Source organism: Balaenoptera acutorostrata, chromosome 15 (genome assembly GCF_949987535.1).
Source record: "Balaenoptera acutorostrata chromosome 15, mBalAcu1.1, whole genome shotgun sequence".
Lineage (NCBI taxonomy): Eukaryota > Metazoa > Chordata > Mammalia > Artiodactyla > Balaenopteridae > Balaenoptera > Balaenoptera acutorostrata.
In genome coordinates, this window is record NC_080078.1 from 30,177,950 (window position 1) to 30,197,925 (window position 19,976).

Genomic DNA, 19,976 nt, shown 5'->3' on the forward strand with positions numbered 1-19,976 from the left:
TCAGCCTCTCTGAGTTGTGGAATCTATTGCCTTTAGGTGGCATAGTGTCGATCTCAGTAGGTTGCTATGACTTGCCTAAAGTGACATACCCAAGAAGTGCTACTAAGATGTAAGTTCCAAAATGAAAGCAGCAAGGTGTCACTTGCCACCGTACAACTGGCAAAAATTAGAAAGCTGGGCGACGCCAAGGGGTTGGTGGGAGTGGATGTTTGTGGCCACCTGCAGAACAACTTGGCACCACTTAGAATACCTAAGGACGCAGAGATCCTACAACCCAGTGATTCAATTCTTGGGTATATACATATCAAAGAAATGCTCCCACAGCTCCACAAGGACACCCATCAGAAGTTGCTCACTGCTGTGCTATTTGTGGTGACCAGGAGCTGGAGGCCACCTGGGTGTCTATTGCTAGGGGAAGGACAGTACAAAGTAGCTGCTGCGATCTGTAGAGGATGATGCAATAATTAGAAGCAACAGACCAAATGAACATGGAGGTGGATCTTAATAACATAGTACAGGAACTTCCCTGGCAGTCCAGTGGTTAGGACTCTGCCTTCTGGTGCAGGGGGTGGGGATACAATCCCTGGTCGGGGAGCTGGGATCCCACATGCCTCGTGGCCAAAAAACCAAAACATAAAACAGAAGCAATATTGTAACAAATTCAATAAAGATGTTAAAAATGCCACATCAAAAAAAAAAATCTTAAAAAAATAAATAACATAGTACAGAGTGAAAAAGTAAGAAGCAGAATGAGCTCTGATAACCCAATTCTAGACGTGCAGAGTGACATACAGGCACATAAAAAAAGCAACACGTATTTAAGAAGAACACATGCAAACAAAAGGATACACCCTGAGTGCATTTGAATGGGTGCCCAGAAAGAAGAAAGAGAAAGGGGGAAAGGGAAATTAATTAAGAGAGATGCCTCATGTGGACCAAAGATCATAGTGTACTGCGAACTGAGATATGAAGTTAACTGAAGATTGAAAGGCTCCTGAAGTTAAAAAGAAACAAAACAAAACAAAACCAAAAAGGATGGAAGCCTCAAGGGGCTTCTGTGTTTCTGTGGCTCACCAAAAAAGGCCTGACACCTGTAGACGCTCAAAAAGGAAGAAAACTGCACTCTTGCCACCCTGTAGACTGTCCAGGGATGGGGGGATTTGGGCCCAGGAGCCCCCAGACCTGGGGGAGGAGATGAGAACGTGCAGGACTTGGAGATGAACAGGGAAAGGTGGGCACCATCTGTAGAGGAGGAAGCCCTAGCACTCCGGTCCCCTTTGCTGGTCCAGTATGGGCAACCCAGGAAAATGAGACAGAGAGGACTTCCGGAAACTGCTGGTCTCACTCAAGACTTTCACTTCCTGGAGAGGCTTGTGGAGGTCACAAGAGACAGAGTAGAAACTAAGGTATGTGGCAATGCTGAGGGGCAATGGGGCTGCAAGGCAGCTGGAGGCTCTAGTCACTTCTCCTCCAGGAGGGGAGATTGGAAGGTGCGTGTGTGTGTGTGTGTGTGTGTGTGTGTGTGTCTCCTATTACATCTTCCAATGTAATAGGAGCCAGCAGACCCGACAAGGAGAGGTCTTGAAATATTGTAATCGGGCGGCTTTGGTGCCTGACTCTGACCTCAGGCTCCTCCTCTGCACCAAAGGGGGCTTGGCTTGGAGTACGGATTCAAAATGAAGGGTGACTCAGGCCTATAGGCCTAGGTGTTTTGTTTCCCAAGACAATTTGTGTGTGTATACGTGTGTCTTAATTACCATCGCAATGTCTCCATATAGAATATACAATTAATCGTTGCCAAAGACCCCACTACTCCCTATTGCATTCTGCTGGGTCCCATTGGGCACAGTTACGGCCCATTAGGCATTTGGGTTTGCAACCGTTGGCCTGCAGGCCTCCTAAGGTCACGTCTATCTCTGATCTGCTGGAAAGATGATGGCTTGGAATGGATGGGTGATTGGGGCAGGGAAAGGCAGGACTGAATTCTGTCCTGCCCCATGGTGGCATTGGGATGCACATGAGGGTGTCTTCCAACAGAAAGGGTTGGAGGGGACTGGCCCTGAGTGCCCAAACTGGCCAGTTCCACAAAGGAAGGAGCAGGAAGCATGGGAATTGTGGTATCTGGGGTGCTGGGTGTGTTTCCCCAGCTCTGGCACCAGCTCAGACTGAAAAGGGATTAGGAAATAAGCTGTCTGGGAACCACAGGGCACAAAGTTATTCCCCACTGGACCTAGCCTGCTGCCCCACCTCGCCCTCCTCAGCTCCAGCCCCTCAAGGATCTTGGCTCCCCAGCCATCTCTGGCTGAGACTTTCCATCATAGCTCCCCAGCCTCTCTGGGCTGAGACTAGCCTGTGCCAGGATAAAGGGGTCTCAGAGCAGGAAAGCTGGAAATGGAAGCAAGATTGGCTCCACTCCTGGCCACAGAGCTTCTCAGCAGTTGGAGTGAGGGCAGAGGAAGTGGACTGATGCAGCTATGGACCGCTGAGTTTACAACAGACTGGTGAGACAGGATCCACACAGGGAGTCATGAGACCTGAGATCTGCGCCCTGCTCTGCACCCGACAGGCTATGTGACCCTGGGCAAGCCCCTTTCCCTCTCTGGTCCCCAGTGGCCTCATCTGTTAAATAAGAATGTCATGCTAGAACAGCGGCTTTCAAATGAAATTGTACAAGGAGCCCAAATCCCAGAACAGGTGATAATGGAGCTATTCAATTAAAGGGGATGAGGGTGAGGTGGCGGGGGTGGGGGGGGGGAAGGCAGAACCCACCCCTCCCCAAAAGGGGCTGCACAGAAGACAATAAAAAAGACAACTCCAGATGACAGTTTAGGCCTTGGCCACCAGATGCTCTCTGATTTGACAATTTCAAAAAATGTAGTAGATTCTGTGGTGTGCTACAGTCCCTTAAGGAACAGCTGCTAGAGGGCAACTGGCTCACAGGTCACAGCTCAACCTCTCTGCGGGGACTTCCCTGGTGGTCCAGTGGTTAAGACTCCACGCTTGCACTGCAGGGGGCGTGGGTTCGATCCCCGGTGGGGTCACTAAGATTCTGCATGCCGCGCTGTGTGGCCGAAAAAACAAACAAACAAAAACAACTCAACCTCTCTGGGAATAGCCCAAAGTCACACCCTTTTCCAGTCACTGTACCCACATGCAGTGATTGCTGCCTGCAGGCGTGCAAAGGTCTGGTCTGGGAGTCTCAGCTTGGGATAACCCTGGCCGCCCCAGCTTCAGCCCTCCCCACGGGATCGGCTGAGACCTCTGTCGTGACTGTATCACAGCCCAACTCCTCCCTCTGCCCAATGCTGCTTCCTCCCTTTCCCCCGGGGCCCTCTCCCCAACCTGGAGACCTCTCCCCAGTAAACGTCCCGTGTGCAAAGCTCCATCTCTGAGTCTGCTTCCCGGGGAACCCCACGTGAGACAAGTTGGTTCTGTTTTTCCTCAGGTAGGGCCGGGAAATCATACAGAAGCCCACAGAAGACCCCACGGAGGCCACCTCTGAGCCCTTGGGCAAGCCACCTATCTTCTCTGGACTCCCTGGAGGACACCCATCTCATCACAACTTGGAAAATCTTGGAACTCAAACAAGGCAAGCTCGGCTGCTGCGTGTAGTGCCTGTAAATGGCACAGTTACCGGGGCTGAGGAGCCTGAGGGTCCTGGGGGGGGGGGAGCGGGAGGGGGGAGGGCGGAGACAGCTGTAAGAGCTGCAGCCAGGGGAGGAGGGGGCCCCAGTGCTTGACCAGAACGCTTGACCTCCGCGGGGCCTTCCCTTTGCAAGCCCCACCCTTCCCAGCTGCGCTCAGTGAGCCGAAAAGGAGTCCAACAAGTTTTTCCTGGAAGAAAACCTGAGCTGGGTGCTGGAGTGGGGAATGAGGAGAATGTGGCTGCAGGTAGCAAAGCCAGGCTCCCAGCTCCAGTGCTAACCCCCAACTTGGCCTAACGTGGCACCTAAGCCTGCGGCAGGCCCTTTGCTCGGTGCTGGAGACTCCGAGGTAAATAAATCACGTGCCAGCCCTGCCTGCCAGCATCTGATGACAGTTAGCAAGCTTGGCCGTGAATCAAAATTGCCTGAAGTGGGTGCTAAACACACGGCAGCCGGACCTTACCCCCTGAGGTTCTGACCGTAAGTCTGGGGTGGGGTCCAGAAATCTGTATTTTTACATGAGCATCGCCCTTGGGCACCCCCTCCTCCAACACACTCACATACACACACTTGCCTTGCAGTGACTGAGCGCTAAGGTAGGTTTTATTTCCAAGGCAGCCTGAGTTTCCACTTGCCGAGAAGACATTGCCTCTCAGTTTGCATGGTTCTATGGCTTTTCCTTCCTCCAAGGGAACCTTCTAGGCCCTGCATTTCTACCACCTTTCTACTTCTCCCCAGCTGGAAACCCCAAGACTCTGCGCTTAGGTTAGGTTGGTCCCCAATTCCTATATTTTTCCTTCCAAAAGTCACTCAGCAGCCATCCCCTTGACCTAGTAGCCCCATCCCCCAAGCCTAGATTGTTACAAGAGCTACTAGGTCTTTCGGCTAACCCAGAGTCTTCCAAACTTCAGACATTCGCCTGCCTCCTTTACAGTTTTTTTGGTCATATCTGCATACCACCTGTTGTATAATTTACCTAAGCATTTTCCTTAAATTAACTTGAAAAAAACCCAAACATATTTATTTTAAAAGAAAATTTTCTAGAATTGAAAGCAGGGATGCAAATAAATACTTGTACACAAATGTTTGTAGCAGCACTATTCACGAAAGACAAAAGATGGAAACAACCCAAGTGTCCACTGACAAATGAATGGATAAAGAAAATGTAGTCCATTCACACACTGGAATATTATTCAGCCATAAAAAGGAATGAAGACCAGAGCCTCCCATCAAGCCTCTTAGATAGCCTCAACCACCAGAGGGCAGACAGCAGAAGCAAGAAAAACTATAATCCTGCAGCCTGTGGAACAAAAACCACATTCACAGAAAGATAGACAAGATGAAAAGGCAGAGGGCTACATACCAGATGAAGGAACAAGATAAAACCCCAGAAAAACAACTAAATGAAGTGGAGATAGGCAACCTTCCAGAAAAAGAATTCAGAATAATGAGAGTGAAGATGATCCAGGACCTCGGAATAAGAATGGAGGCAAAGATTGAGAAGATGCAAGAAATGTTTAACAAAGACCTAGAAGAATTAAAGAACAAACAAACAGAGATGAACAATACAATAACTGAAATGAAAACTACACTAGAAGGAATCAATAGCAGAATAACTGAGGCAGAAGAACGGATAAATGACCTGGAAGACAGAATGGTGGAATTCACTGCTGCGGAACAGACTGAAGAAAAAAGAATGAAAAGAAATGAAGACAGCCTAAGAGACCTCTGGGACAACATTAAATGCAACAACATTCACATTATAGGGGTCCCAGAAGGAGAAGAGAGAGAGAAAGGACCAGAGAAAATATTTGAAGAGATTATAATCGAAAACTTCCCTAACATGGGAAAGGAAATAGCCACCCAAGTCCAGGAAGCGCAGCGAGTCCCATACAGGATAAACCCAAGGAGAAACACACCGAGACACATAGTAATCAAATTGGCAAAAATTAAAGACAAAGAAAAATTATTGAAAGCAGCAAGGGAAAAATGACAAATAACATACAAGGGAACTCCCATAAGGTTAACAGCTGATTTCTCAGCAGAAACTCTACAAGCCAGAAGGGAGTGGCATGATATACTTAAAGTGATGAAAGGGAAGAACCTACAACCAAGATTACTCTACCCGGCAAGGATCTCATTCAGATTTGATGGAGAAATCAAAAGCTTTACAGACAAGCAAAAGCTAAGAGAATTCAGCACCACCAAACCAGCTCTACAACAAATGCTAAAGGAACTTCTCTAAGTGGGAAACACAACAGAAGAAAAGGACCTACAAAAACAAACCCAAAACAATTAAGAAAATGGTCATAGGAACATACATATCGATAATTACCTTAAACGTGAATGGATTAAATGCTCCAACCAAAAGACACAGGCTTGCTGAATGGATACATAGACAAGACCCATATATATGCTGTCTACAAGAGACCCACTTTAGACCTAGGGACACATACAGACTGAAAGTGAGAGTATGGAAAAGATATTCCATGCAAATGGAAATCAAAAGAAAGCTGGAGTAGCTATATTCATATCAGATAAAATAGACTTTAAAATAAAGAATGTTACAAGAGACAAGGAAGGACACTACATAATGATCAAGGGATCAATCCAAGAAGAAGATATAACAATTATAAATATATATGCACCCAACATAGGAGCACCTCAATACATAAGGCAACTGCTAGCAGCTATAAAAGAAGAAATCGACAGTAACACAATAATAGTGGGGGACTTTAACACCTCACTTACACCAATGGACAGATCATCCAAAATGAAAATAAATAAGGAAACAGAAGCTTTAAATGACACAAGAGACCAGATAGATTTAATTGATACTTATAGGACATTCCATCCAAAAACAGCAGATTACACGTTCTTCTCAAGTGCGCACGGAACATTCTCCAGGATAGATCACATCTTGGGTCACAAATCAAGCCTCAGTAAATTTAAGAAAATCGAAATCATATCAAGCATCTTTTCTGACCACAACGCTATGAGATTAGAAATCAATTACAGGGAAAAAAACGTAAAAAACACAAACACATGGAGGCTAAACAATACGTTACTAAATAACCAAGAGATCACTGAAGAAATCAAAGAGGAAATCAAAAAATACCTAGAGACAAATGACAATGAACACACGATGATCCAAAACCTATGGGATGCAGCAAAAGCAGTTCTAAGAGGGAAGTTTATAGCTATACAAGCCTACCTAAAGAAACAAGAAAAATCTCAAGTAAACAATCTAACCTTACACCTAAAGGAACTAGAGAAAGAAGAACAAACAAAACCCAAAGTTAGCAGAAGGAAAGAAATCATAAAGATCAGAGCGGAAACAAATGAAATAGAAACAAAGAAAACAATAGCAAAGATCAATAAAACTAAAAGCTGGTTCTTTGAGAAGATAAACAAAATTGATAAGCCATTAGCCAGACTCATCAAGAAAAAGAGGGAGAGGACTCAAATCAATAAAATCAGAAATGAAAATGGAGAAGTTACAACAGACACCGCAGAAATACAAAACATCCTAAGAGACTATTACAAGCAACTCTATGCCAATAAAATGGACAACCTGGAAGAAATGGACAAATTCTTAGAAAGGTATAACCTTCCAAGACTGAACCAGGAAGGAACAGAAAATATGAACAGACCAATCACAAGTAATGAAATTGAAACTGTGATTAAAAATCTTCCAACAAACAAAAGTCCAGGACCAGATGGCTTCACAGGTGAATTCCATCAAACATTTAGAGAAGCGCTAACACCCATCCTTTTCAAACTCTTCCAAAAAATTGCAGAGGAAGGAACACTCCCAAACTCATTCTATGAGGCCACCATCACCCTGATACCAAAACCAGACAAAGATACTACAAAAAAAGAAAATTACACACCAATATCACTGATGAACATAGATGCAAAAATCCTCAACAAAACACCGGCAAACAGAATCCAACAACACATTAAAAAAAAAAAAAAAAAGGAATGTAGTTCTGACACATGCTACAACATGGTTGAACCTTGAAGATTATGCTAAGTGAAAAAAGCCAGACACAAAAGAACAAATGTTGTATAATTCCACTTATATGAGTCACCTAGAGTGGTCAAACTCATAGAAACAGAAAGTAGAAGGGTGATTGCCAGGGGCTGGGGGCAAGGGGAGAATGGGGAGTTAGTGCTTAATGGGGACAGAGTTTCAGCTTGGACCATGAAAAAGTTTGCGAGATGGATGGTGGTGATGGTGGCGCAACATCGTGAATGTACTTAATGCTATTGAATTGTACACTTAAAAATGATTACCTTGCTAAATTTTAGGTTTAAAAAAGATGAAAACTTTCTATCACTACCTTGCATGAAAAAAAACCCCCAAAACAAAAACTGCAGTCTCACTTGCCATTGAAAGCAAAACAATGTTATCAAATTAATGTCAGCTGCCCTCCCACTTTGTTAAAAAGAAACATTAGTATAGAGTGCTAACACGCCTACTCACAAAAAAAGGAGGATTAAAAGAGAATCAGAAAAGCACCAATGTCCTCCCTATGAGAAGCAGTGTCAACCAAGGCTTCTCTGAGAATTGTCCTTGGACCACGGATCACGTATGTGCCAAAGTCTTTGGAAACACACGGACATGTGCCCAATGACGACCTCTCAGATCTTTCTATACGATCCCTCTAGAATCTGTAAGGGTTACACCGGGCACATGTGTATTCTTTGGTGGTTTTTGCAAAGTGCTTTTGTGTAGGTCAGGAAATCATCAAGAAAGCCCTCGTGTCTTATCTTATAGATGCCCCTCGGGAGGGGAAGTCAGTTACTCAGGGTGACTGATGCCAAGTCTGAAAGCTAAGTACATAAGCTTTACCCTCTCCCTCAGGCCACTTCCCTGATTGCCCAAGACTGACCCCAGGCCTTGGAGCAGGGTCCCTGTGTTAATTTTCTGATTTTACTCTCCACAAGGTACTAGATGCCAGGTCCCTGCCATCAGACAGACTTTGCTGTATCAACAAGTCTCCCTCTGACTATCCAGGACCCGCCCTGTATTTGTGGAGGCTCACACCTCCGCCCAGGTAATGGATGGGCTCTCAGGGGACCTGGTTTCAAATCCTGATTCCGCTAATAACTTGGCTCTGTGGACTTTGACAAAACCTCCTAGGAAATCCCCAGAGGTTTTGTAACATGGAGTAGGTACCGGGGTTGGACCTCAGTGCCTTTCAATGTATGTATGACCTCTGGACCTCTGAGATAGGAATCACATACACACACACAACCCATAGCCAGTTAACCTGCCATTGGGAGCACCACCCCAGGCCCAGCCAATGGGATCTGGGGGCGGGGGCTGGGAACCTGCACTCTAAACAGCCTTCTGGGTGATTCCCACGTGTGGGAAGCCTGGGACCCCCTGGCTCAGTCGTCTCTGAGGACCCTTCCACTCCATATTCTGGGATCTTGGAGACCAGGTCCTTGCCTAAGGCAGGCTGGGATTTGGAAAGTGATGATTTGCTGGGGTCTCATCTTCTCCCCTTTCAGCTCCACCAGGCCCTAGAGCAAGAAGCACTAATTTCCTTAACCTTCTGATTGGCTGGGAATGGTATTTCTTTTTTGGGGGGGGGGGAGTGGCACATAGATGGAAGACTTCCTGCCAAATTTAGGAACTCCTGGCCGCAATTGGAGGTGGGGCACTTATGTCCCCTCCCATGTGTCACCTAGGGTGGAGAGAGATGCTGTGGGACTCAAGGGAGAACTGCGGGTTTTAAGGGTTCCAGACAGAGCTAGACATGGTGGCTCCAATTCTGACATTCTGGGACCCCGGAGAGCCCCATCCCAATCCCTTTCCGGGGGCCCTTAGTTTCTCTCCTTAGAGGATGTGGCTCAGGACCCCAACTTGCGGTAGAGATGCCGACGGTCAAACACAGTCCAGGAAAGCCCCTGCCCCCCAAGATGGTAAAAGAGAAGTGAGGATGTCTCCAATCCGACGTTTAAATGTCTCCCCATAGCCCTCCCTGCGCTGGGGACCCCACCAAGAGGGCCGGGTACCCAGACTCCAGAGTCAGAGCGGGAACGTGATTCAAGAGGGAAACTGAGGCTCAGAGAAGGGCAGCCGCGGTCCTAGGTCCCCCGGTAGAAGAAAAGCCTGTGTCTCCCTCCGCGCGCCCCTCCGCGCTTCTTCAGATTCTAGGACGCGCAGGGAGACTGTCTACCGAGCGTCTGGCCACACCGCGTCCCCGCTCTGCGTGCTCCTTCTGTGCCCCAATCTCTTTGCAGACGCGGCCGCTCCCACCGGCTCTCCCCGCCGCCTCCCCTGGGCCCCGGTGCTCTGGGCAAAGCAGCCCAGCTCTGGGTTCGCCGCTCCCAGTCCCTGCGTGGAATCCTTCCAGGGATGCTGGAAACGAGGAGTTTCTAGGGTGTGCACTCTGCGCATTGCCTTCCTCCTCCTCCCAGCCTTGCTGTGTGATCTCAGGCAAGTAGCTACCAGTCTCTGAACCTCTGTTCCCAGCCCCACTACAGGGGCTGCTAAGGGGATTTTGTTTACCTTCCGCTGTTCCCTGGACTCCCGCGCGCTGCCAGTGGCTTCTCCCTCCCGCCAGGTCTGAGGCTGCAGCGAGCAAGAGAACTTGGGGCGAGCAGTCGCCTGGCCACCCCACCTCCACCCACTGTGGCTGCCCTTTTTCTCTTTCACTTTCTCTCTGCACCAAGGGGCTTGGGCCAACCCAAGCTGGGGAGTAAGCAGGCACCCGAGCCGCCCCCTGCTGCTCCCGCCACGTGCTTTCTCAGAAGCGCCTAGGCCACCCCCCCCCCCCCCCCGCCCCACTCCCTGGAGCGGCTAATCAGCTCCTAAAAATGGCCAGTGCCCAGCTTTGGAGGAGGCAGCCTGCCCGTAGGCATATGATATACAAGCCCTGGTTTGCAGCGAGCTCATCCACACCCCTGTCTGGCCCTCAATTTCCCTCCACCTCAGCCCCACCTTGAAGCTGGCAAACCACCCCTGCAGGGCACAGGGGTTTGCTCGCTGAGCCATTCATTCCTGGGAAGCCGGATGCCCTTGGGAGGAAGAGAAAATTCCTCAAGGAACTTTCCTGGCTGGAAATTCAGCCCTGGCAACCCTGAGTTCCCATCACCACATACCTCCTGGCCGCTTTCCTCCCACCCTTCCTCTTCCAGAGGAAAGGTATAACCTTTCCTGCTCCATCCACCCTGCTTCATCCACCCTGAGACCTTGGGGAGGTCACCTCCCTTCCCAGGCTTGGATTTCCTCATCTGGTATTGAGGAAGGGGTGGGTCAAGGTGACTTCTGACCTCTCTTTCCCCCTGGAAAACTCCCCCAACAAGCTCTGGCTGCAACCAACAGAGCTGGCAAACTTGTCATCAATCTGCAGGTTCAGAGGAAGTCTCACATTTGAGCAGCATCTGAGAAGAGGAGTCCTGCAGTCTCAACCACACTAATAACGGGCTCCTATGTATGTCTTCAGATCCTACAATGCACCAGGCACTGTGCTAGACCCTTTGATTCCTCACCTTTGTCTTGTAATAAGAGTTTCCCCCTATTCCCATTCAACAGCCCAGGAAAACAGACTCAGAGTAGGTTGGGGACTTGTTCAGTGTCACTTCACAGCCAGGCAACAGTGCAGCTGCGATTCAAACCTGCCGTGCTGCCTTCAGAGCTGGTACCAGATGTCTGCTATGCTGTCTCTCATCATCTGTCCCACATTTTCCCCAAAACACCGTTTGGAAACTGGGGAGAGGGCAGCATTGGTCCAGGTGACTGTATTGCCCACCATCTGGGGCTCAACATCTAGACCAAGGGGCTGACTCTGGCTTTGGTTTCCCTGCTTCCCGGGGATGGGGTGGATCTGGCAGGGGTTCCACCCTTCAAGGGCGCGCCCCTCAGTGTTTACATGTCAGAGAGAGGACCTTGTGGTTGGCCTAGCCAGGTCATGAATGCTGAGAGCTAACGACATGCCCACTGAAAGTCAGCTCTGTAGTACCCTTCAGGCTGATAAAGCCCTCTTACATTCCAGGCATCTGGGCAGACCGAATGTCCCTCAGTGGAAGGAAATGGCAAACCGCGTCACTTCTTCCAAAAGCCCCAGCAGGACAAAGACCCCTCTCGCCACCCTCACACCCCAGTTCAGAGCAATGTCTCTGATAATTTGGGACGGTGGGACGAGCTGAGACCTCACCCTAAATCAAGAAGCGTTCTCACCCCCAACGTCCCCCACCCGCCTTTTTACCTTGGGGCTCTGGCAGGTAGGACCCGGCGGGGCGTGTAGCCAGGCAACGCATGGTGTGAGAAACAGAGTGAGGCAGCAGCTCCCGGACTCTGGCAGCCCCTCCTGTTGCCCTCAGCCCGCCCAACGATGCCTTCGGATGCCCAGCTCAGAAGCAGGCAGCCTCATCTCTGACCAGTCTCCCTACAGAAGTCTGGAGCCCGCCAAGACTAAGTAAACATGCAAAGGAAGCAAGTAAGGGACCAGCAGAAAATTCTCACCCTACCAGGTGGTCTGAGCTGTCAGATTTCTCGCATCTAGACATGCTCTAATTTGCCCATGCTCCCTTAAACACAGACTTGCGCCTGATGTTAATTTCGGTTCCTTGTTGCGGACCAGCTCGGGTGACCGACCTCAGAAGGTTATGAGTTGTCTATTGGAGGGTCTTCAACACGCTGACGTTCTGAAATAACGGCGACCACAGTGGAGCCACTCTGGTGCCAGCTGCCAATATCTGCCATCCTCTGCAGGATGGGGCCGCGGTCAGAGCCCCACAAATGCCTCAAGACAAGCTGAACTAGCTTCCAGCAAACTCCTGAGATTCCACTCCCATCCACCATCCCACCCCCACACCAAATTGCCCTGAATTTCCCTGGAGAACACGAGTGGTCCATTCATCATTTTTATTCTAAGAACATTGGACTTAAAACATAAATTACACATAAAAAAGTCTTACCCCCAAATATGGTATCCTTATAGCCGCATGGTTTGGGGGTACTGCGTAGATGAGGCGGAGAGACTGTCAGTCTCACGCAGGGAGAAAGTTAGCGCCTTTTTAACTCTCTGCCCAGGCTCCTGGAAAGCTTGAGAAGAAAGTCTCAGTCTGTGGCTAAGGAGCTTTTAACACCTCTTCTAATGCATGATCAACCCATTTCACAGAGAGCAGCCCCCAGCCTCAAGCCTTCGGTAGACATCAGTGTCTGGCTAGAATGGAATAACATTATTCTGCTCTCCTGTTTCAGTTACCTTCTATGTGTGGCATTCTTTTTCATTTATGGTGGACATAAACTTTCCTTGGGAAATAAAGGTGAATACAAAATGTGAGTAGTTTGGAAAAAAAAAACCGTCGAGCCAAGGATAGTGTAGGTGGTGAAAAGAAATCATGAGGGTGGTACCGAAATGAATGACGATTGGGAAACAATGACTTCAGCACCTCAAGCATTTTTACAGAAAGAACACTGGATTGGGAGTCTGAAGCGCTATGGTCTAGCCCCCGTGGTTATTAGCGGATGGGTGACCTTGGACCCCTCACTTCCTTTGTGTGGGCCTCAGTTTCTCCATGTGTGAAATGGGGATAATGATGCTTATATTTGTATGGTGATTATTTTTGAAGCAGTTGCTGCTGTCAGAAGTCCCAGGGGGGTAAGTAGGCAGACAAATAAGAAAGCTGAGAGTCAATTTGAAACAGTCTTGCTTAGTTAGGCTAACAAAATAGACATGATGAATATGAGAAGTCCCAAGAAGTCTCATCTTCCTCTGACCTGATGTGCCCGGGGAGAGGCACACCTGGCCATTCAGTGAGGCCAACTTCCTGTCCTCAGAGGGAGCCAGCTCTGATGGCCATGGCCAAGGCAGCTCTGAATCAGCTTCGTGGCAGGGCCGAGCTTGGAATGAGTGTCCCCTGGGCCTGGGGTGCACCTGCTTGGATGCTCTCATCTCTCACCTGGACCACAGCAGCAGTCTGCTACCTGGTCTCTCCATGTCCTCCTTCACCTGCCCCCGCCCCAGACCCACACTCCACAAGACCTAAATCTGGTCATGCCAGCGTCAACACAGGTTTCTGAGCAGGGTGACCACGTGCTAGCCGGTGTTTTAAATGATGGTAGAGCCCGTAAATCGGCACCAAGAGGGCCTCGTATATGGAGACCAGGGGGGAGCGCCATGGTGCCCTGCCAGGAGCCGATGGGGGTCTGAATTCCAGCAGAGGCAGTGGAGGTGAGGAGAGGGGTTGCTGAGTTGGAGTGACAGGCCCCCAGGACTGAGTGGGCAGGACTAAGAGGGGGCAGAGGGGTTCAGCCAACCCCAGGGTTTCTTCCTATTAAAGCATCCTGTGTGCTTGCTGATGCCCCTCTTCAAAACCCCCCTAGAGGTGGCGACCATTCTCCAGAGCCCAGGATAAAGCCAGTTCCCTTCTGACTGAGGGCCCCTCTCAGTGCTGTGGAGGCAAGCCTTGCCCTGGGCACCCACATTTCTTTGTCTCAAGTCAGGATCCAGCATGACAAAGCTACAGTCAGAAGCATTGTTAAAGTTACCAGTCTGGGGTCCCCTGCCAAGTACCAGGGAGAGGAGATGGGGGAACTTGGTCTTACAAGTAGGATTCCTGAAAGCTTGCCACCCCTTGCTGCAGCTGGGCCCTACCTATGTACTTCTGCTCAAGCAGGGTCCCCCACCCTCCCCCCAACCCCAGGACCACCCTCCTGCCTCCTCCCATCGGGCTGTAGTTTAGCCATCCTTCAAGGCCCAAGTTCCCACCTTCATCACCTTTCCAGCTAACAACAACCTCCTGCCCTACTCATTTTTAGCAAACTTGCTGCCACGGATTTGGCAATACATCGTGAACTTCCTATTTCATGAGTATACCCCCTGCTGCCTCTGATTAGGTCACAAGGTCCTTAATGTCTGTCTTACTGTGTTTGATTTTCTTATTTAAAAGACACAGGACTCCAAGATTGGTTGAGCGAATGGATGGCGTTTGGATTTGAATGATCAAGGCAGATAAGTTCCAAATGGATGGAGAGTCCTCCCTTACTAGGTTTTAAGTGTCTTTTCTTATGTTTGTTTGTGACCCCCCCCCTCATTTCTGGCAGGTGCTAAGTAAATGCTTAAGGCGGAGAGAAGAAAGGAGGTGAGAAAGAAAGGAAAAGAGATTGGTGGAGAGGTGGGTGAATAGAAAGAAAAAAACTGGTATGTAGGCAAATTAGGCAGGTAGGAAGGTGTATGAGAATGTAGGCCTGTCCGTGGGCAAAGGTACAAGTGGATTAGTAGGTAGGAAAGCAGGTAAATAAGCTGATACATAAATATACAGGCGCAGTCAGATAAATGAAAGATTGATAAATTGATAAGTAGACAGAAGTAGATAGTAGATGTAATTTGTTGAATTGATAAGTAGATATTAGTAGGTGGTTAAGTAGACCAGGTAGTTTGAGGGTAGGCGGGTAGGTGGATGGGCAGGTAGGTGGAGAGACCAATAAATGGTAAGTAAGAACACAGGTGAGCTGTTCAAGGTAACAACAAAGAACAGAAACAGTCCCTGGTTGAGTCAGGTGCCAGACTTGGAGCCAAGCTGAGTATAGAACAGGCCACTGGTCAGCCTGGGAAAACCCATGTGGACGTGCCAACTTCCGGTGCAGGTGCTTCTACTTCTGCGGCTCCTGGGAGTGAAAGTGAAGTAGGTCTGACTAGCTGGGAAGCCACTCAAGGTGAAAAAACAAGTGGTCCTTGCCAACACATCTCCTTCCAGGAGTCCACGGAGGCTCCCTGATCAGGGATCAGAGCAGGAACAGGTTTTGAGAAAGGAAGGTGTCAGAGGAAGGGAGGGCGCGGCCTCCCTCCCCTCTGAGTCCTGGCTCTGGTGACTCTCATCCTAAGAACCAAATGGGGAAGGAAGCGGGAGGAGGAGCTTAGCAGCCTGGGGTGTGTCCCTCCCTTTCCAATAAATCAGGCAACATCCTAGAAGGAGCCTTTGTTCTGTGGTTCCTAGAACGGAGTCTTCATGGGCAAAAGTACCACATCGTGGAGACATAGAGCGACAAACCAGCAAAGGAAAGCCGAAGAAAACAATAATATATAAAACCATAGCAGGGGCGTCCTACAGCCTCCGAGAAAGCTCACCCCAAAAGCACCTCTGTGCCTATATTCACAAACCAGAGGTCGGCTGGGTCTGACCTTGCCCCCAGTCATCCTTCTGTGCCCCTCGGGTCTGTGGTTACCCCAAATGCCACCCTCGAGGCTGACGAGTCAGAACGAGCTTTCCTCTTGCCAGAAATGCATGTGCCTTATTTTGGATGATGTCACTGAATTCTCAGAATAGCCACTCTGGATGCTAGTATCACCTCCATTTTACGGATGTGGAAACTGAGGCCCAGAAGGGTCCCAGGAAGGGCTCACTGTCATAGCCCTTGGAATCAGGGAGTCACAGCTGGCATGGAGGCCACAGCCCATGTGCTTAACTAATGTGCCAACTTGAGGATGGGGGGCACCTTGGCCCATTTCTCAGATGCACACAGCACCAAGCACTCAGCACTGGAGTAGCTGTCTAGATATGACATGAGGCCTCCAATGAGACTGCAGACTCAAACCCCTGGTTTATCTTCCCCCTGTCCAATATTCCTGGAGTTATCTGTCTAATGCCAAGAACCGCCTTGGATAGTTTACCAGCTTCCATCTCATTTAACCCTCACTATAACCCTGGGAGGTTTATATCATCACTCCCATTTTAGAGATGAAGAAACCGAGGGTCAGAGTGGTTCAGGCATGTGGCCAAGGTTACACAGTTTGTAAGCAGCAGCACAGCATGGCCTCAGAACCAGAGCTGTCCAGCTTCCAGCCTGGTTCTTTTTCCATCACTGCCATCCAATATCTCTCTTCTCTGGCCTCTGATCGTCCTCCAGGTGTTGTCAGCCACTGTCAGCCAAAGACTGCCTGAGTGTTTGCTTTGATTCTCCAGTCCGGCTGCTGAGTTCTGTCAGGACTCTTGGGACTCCCCCGAGCTTGCCTGGGGGCTGGATGTACATGTGCTGCTCTGTGCAGTAGAGTCAATCCCCAAGGTCACGTCCCCAGAAGTGGGCTTCCTACACAATTGCAACTGAAGCATTATAATATCTAAAGGTGACTTCTGAATCATCAGGCTGGTTTCAGTTTGAAGGTGGTCAGCCTGTTTTGGGTAGACTTACAGTATCCCTTTAGGTTATGCCGAAGAGGCAGACAAGCAGAAAGTGCAGCGAGAGCTCCAGACTCATGAGATCCAATATCTCATAGCCCCCCACTCCCAGGCCATGAGCGAGGCAAATCACTTTACCTCCCTGTGCCTCAGTGTACTTACCTGTAAAGTGAGAGTGATGGGACTACACGAGCCACCCACGCACCCACCCACCCACCTATCACCCATCCACCTAAGCATCTACCCACCTTTCCATCACCCATCCGCCTATTCACCACCCATCAACCATTCACCTATCCACCGACCCCCCTATCCACTCACCACCCACCCATCCATCCATCCATCCATCCATCTACCATCCCTCAGTCTAATATTTAACAAACACATATCACACACCTATCCTTTGCCAGGCACTGCGTTAAGCGTGTGGGATGCATCCGTGATGAAAGCATGGATCCCTGTCCACAAGGAGCTTATTTTACGGTGAGGGAGTCAGACAAGAAACAACAAACATAGGGAATTCCCTGGCAGTCTAGTGGTTAGGACTCCACAGTCTCACTGCTTAGGGCCCCGGGTTCAATCCCTGGTCGGGGAACTAAGGTCCCACAAGCCTTGTGGTGCAGCCAAAAACAAACAAACAAACAACAAACGTAATACAAAAGTAAAGTATATAGAAGGTGAATGTGTCAATGGGGGAAGGGGGCACTGCTCACAGGGTGAAGGGGGAGTTGCAATTCTAAATGGAATGATCAGGGTAGGCATCCCTGAGAAGGTTACATTTGAGCAAAGATCTGAAGGATTCAAGGATGTTGGCCAAGAGGATATCTGGAGAAAAGAGTGTTCCAGATGGAGGGAATGGCATGTGCAGAGGTCCTGTGGCAGAGAGCGTGCCTGGCCTGTCCCAGGGACAGTGAGGGTGCCAGCACGTATGGAGAAGATGAGAAGGCAGGAGTACAGGATGGGCGCAGAGCAGTGATGAAAGCCAGATCGTGAAGGGCCTTGTGGGGATCGTCCAGATTTAGCTTTCCTCTGAGTGACACGGGAAGTCGGTGCAGGGTTTAGAGCAGCGGAGGGTGAAGATCATGATAGGGTTGTGGAGAGAGTGACAGAAACTTCACACACTGATTTCCTTTTCTGAAACCCTTTTGAAACTAAAGTCGGTGCCCTTTATTTACAAACCCCACAATTCTCTTCCCCAGTTCCTCTTCTCCCCGTCTGAAGGCTGCTTCTTCTCCCTGCCCCAAAGCAGCACACCTGCTCGTACTCCTTACAGTTGAGTCTTTCATGCCTGGGGGGAGCTGGCCTGGAAGAGGGGGAGGTAAGCAACGGGGAAAGGAAGTGATTTATCCTTCCTTGTCTCCCAGCCTCTGAAGCCCACACCGCCCTGAGCCCAGTTCCCTTTCTAGAGTCACGTGGGATCAGAAATAAAAATATTACGTCCCCAGGGAGGAAATGGAGTTTAATAACAGGAACCAGCCCTCGCAGAGAGAGGAGGGCAGGGCAGAGGTGTTGGGTAGCCTGCGGTGTGAAGGAGCCTGCAGTTAGCAGGGGGCGAGTCAAGGAGAGAGGAACGCTTTGACAGCCCCGGAAGTTGGCATCTGCACCCCCATCAAGACCGCATAGGTTGTTTGCGTCGTCTTCCATTTCTTTTCATCGGTGTCTTACAGTTTTCGGAGTATAGGTTTTTGCCTCCTTAGGTAGGTTTATTCCTAGGTATTTTGTTCTTTTTGATGCGATGGTAAATGGGATTGTTTCTTTAATTTCTCTTTCTGATTTTTCGTTGTTAGTGTATAGAAATGCAATAGATTTCTGTGTACTAATTTTGTAACCTGCAACTTTACCGAATTCATTGATGAGCTCTGGTGGTTTTCTGGTAGCATCTTTAGGACTGACATGTACACACTGCTATATTTAAAACAGATAACCAACAAGGACCTACTGTATAGCACAGAGATCTCTGCTCAATATTATGTAACAACCTAAATGGGAAAAGAATTTGAAAAAGAATAGATACATGTATATGTAGAACTGAACCACTTTGCTGTGCACCTGAAACTAACACAACACTGTTAATCAACTATACTCCAATGTAAAATAAAAAGTTAAAAAAAAAAAAAGACCACAGAGGCCGCTTGCACTCCCATTAAGAAGTCAGGGAGGTCGTTCAGCTGGTAAAGATGCCCCAGCCCCCCAGGGGTCTGTTAGGAGGGGGAGAGTAAAAGATGTGTCCGAGGAACAGATAGAGACCATCTGAGTGAGTTCAGCCAGGAGGACAGCCAACCCCATGTAAACTTGTATCTTGGCAGAAGAGTTGGAGAAATACCTACACTGCCCTGGTGCCCATGGCAAAATCATCAAGGGGCTTTTTTACCCCTCAAGGTCAGATTGAGGCTAAAAGCTTGTCTGCCTTCAAATCCAGCCTCCACCACTTCCCACCTGGGGACTGGCGTTGGTCACTTCTGGGTAGCCTCTGTTTCTTCTTTCTGCATAAAATACGGTTGGAGATCATCAAAGCGTTTAGGGCGGATATGAGAACTACCTGCTGGCTTAGGCTGTGCCTGGTGCACAGTAAATACTCAATAAATGTGAATCATTGTGATTATCTTGTTTCAAGTTACTCCAGAACCATGAAAGGACCAGGAAGAACTAGAGTTTATGACACCAGCTCATAAAACTGGGAAAGCACAGATTTACATAGAGGAGACTGAAAGATGTGTGTCTTTAGGAAAACTGTTGTTTGCATTGAAGTGAGAACCTCTTTGGAACTGGGAAGGAAGACCTAAAATGTTTGGGAAGCCAAGGGTGCGAGTGGAAACGGTATGGTATAGGCTTGTTTTCCTGATTTAAGATGCATTAATTGCCATCAGTACTTTTTAAAAATAAGACACTCTCTCCCTCCAGTCTGGTTCCTCGTCTGTCTCTCTCTCTTTCCCCCACCATCTCCCTCTTTTTCTTCCTCCTTCCATCTCTCTCTTCTTTCCTCCCATCCTCCCTCCCTTCTTCCCTCCTTCTCTCCATCTCCATTTCTGTCTCTTTCTCTCCTGTCTCTCCCTCCCTTTCTCTCTCTCCCTGTCTGTCTTTCAGTTTCTGTCTCTCTCCATGACCCAGAGGCACACACACACATGTGCACACATACACACACACACACAAGTACATACACATGCAAGCATATACCCACACATACGTGCACCG

The 19,976-nt window shown here is 48.8% G+C and overlaps 1 protein-coding gene across 2 annotated transcripts in view; it reads right to left on the reverse strand.

Annotated features, from left to right (window-relative positions):
- The window catches only part of CIITA (class II major histocompatibility complex transactivator), a 42,253-nt gene extending 30,189 nt beyond the window's left edge, over window positions 1–12,064 (reverse strand). Inside the window, exon 1 of one of the 2 annotated variants that reach the window (XM_057528827.1) lies at window positions 11,870–12,007. In XM_057528827.1, the coding sequence (XP_057384810.1) occupies window positions 11,870–11,921 (52 nt within the window). In that variant the 5' untranslated portion in view covers window positions 11,922–12,007. Of the gene's footprint in view, window positions 1–11,869 lie in introns of both variants that reach the window. The other variant, XM_028168045.2, reaches the window with a different exon arrangement.
- Between the last annotated feature and the right edge of the window lie 7,912 nt (window positions 12,065–19,976).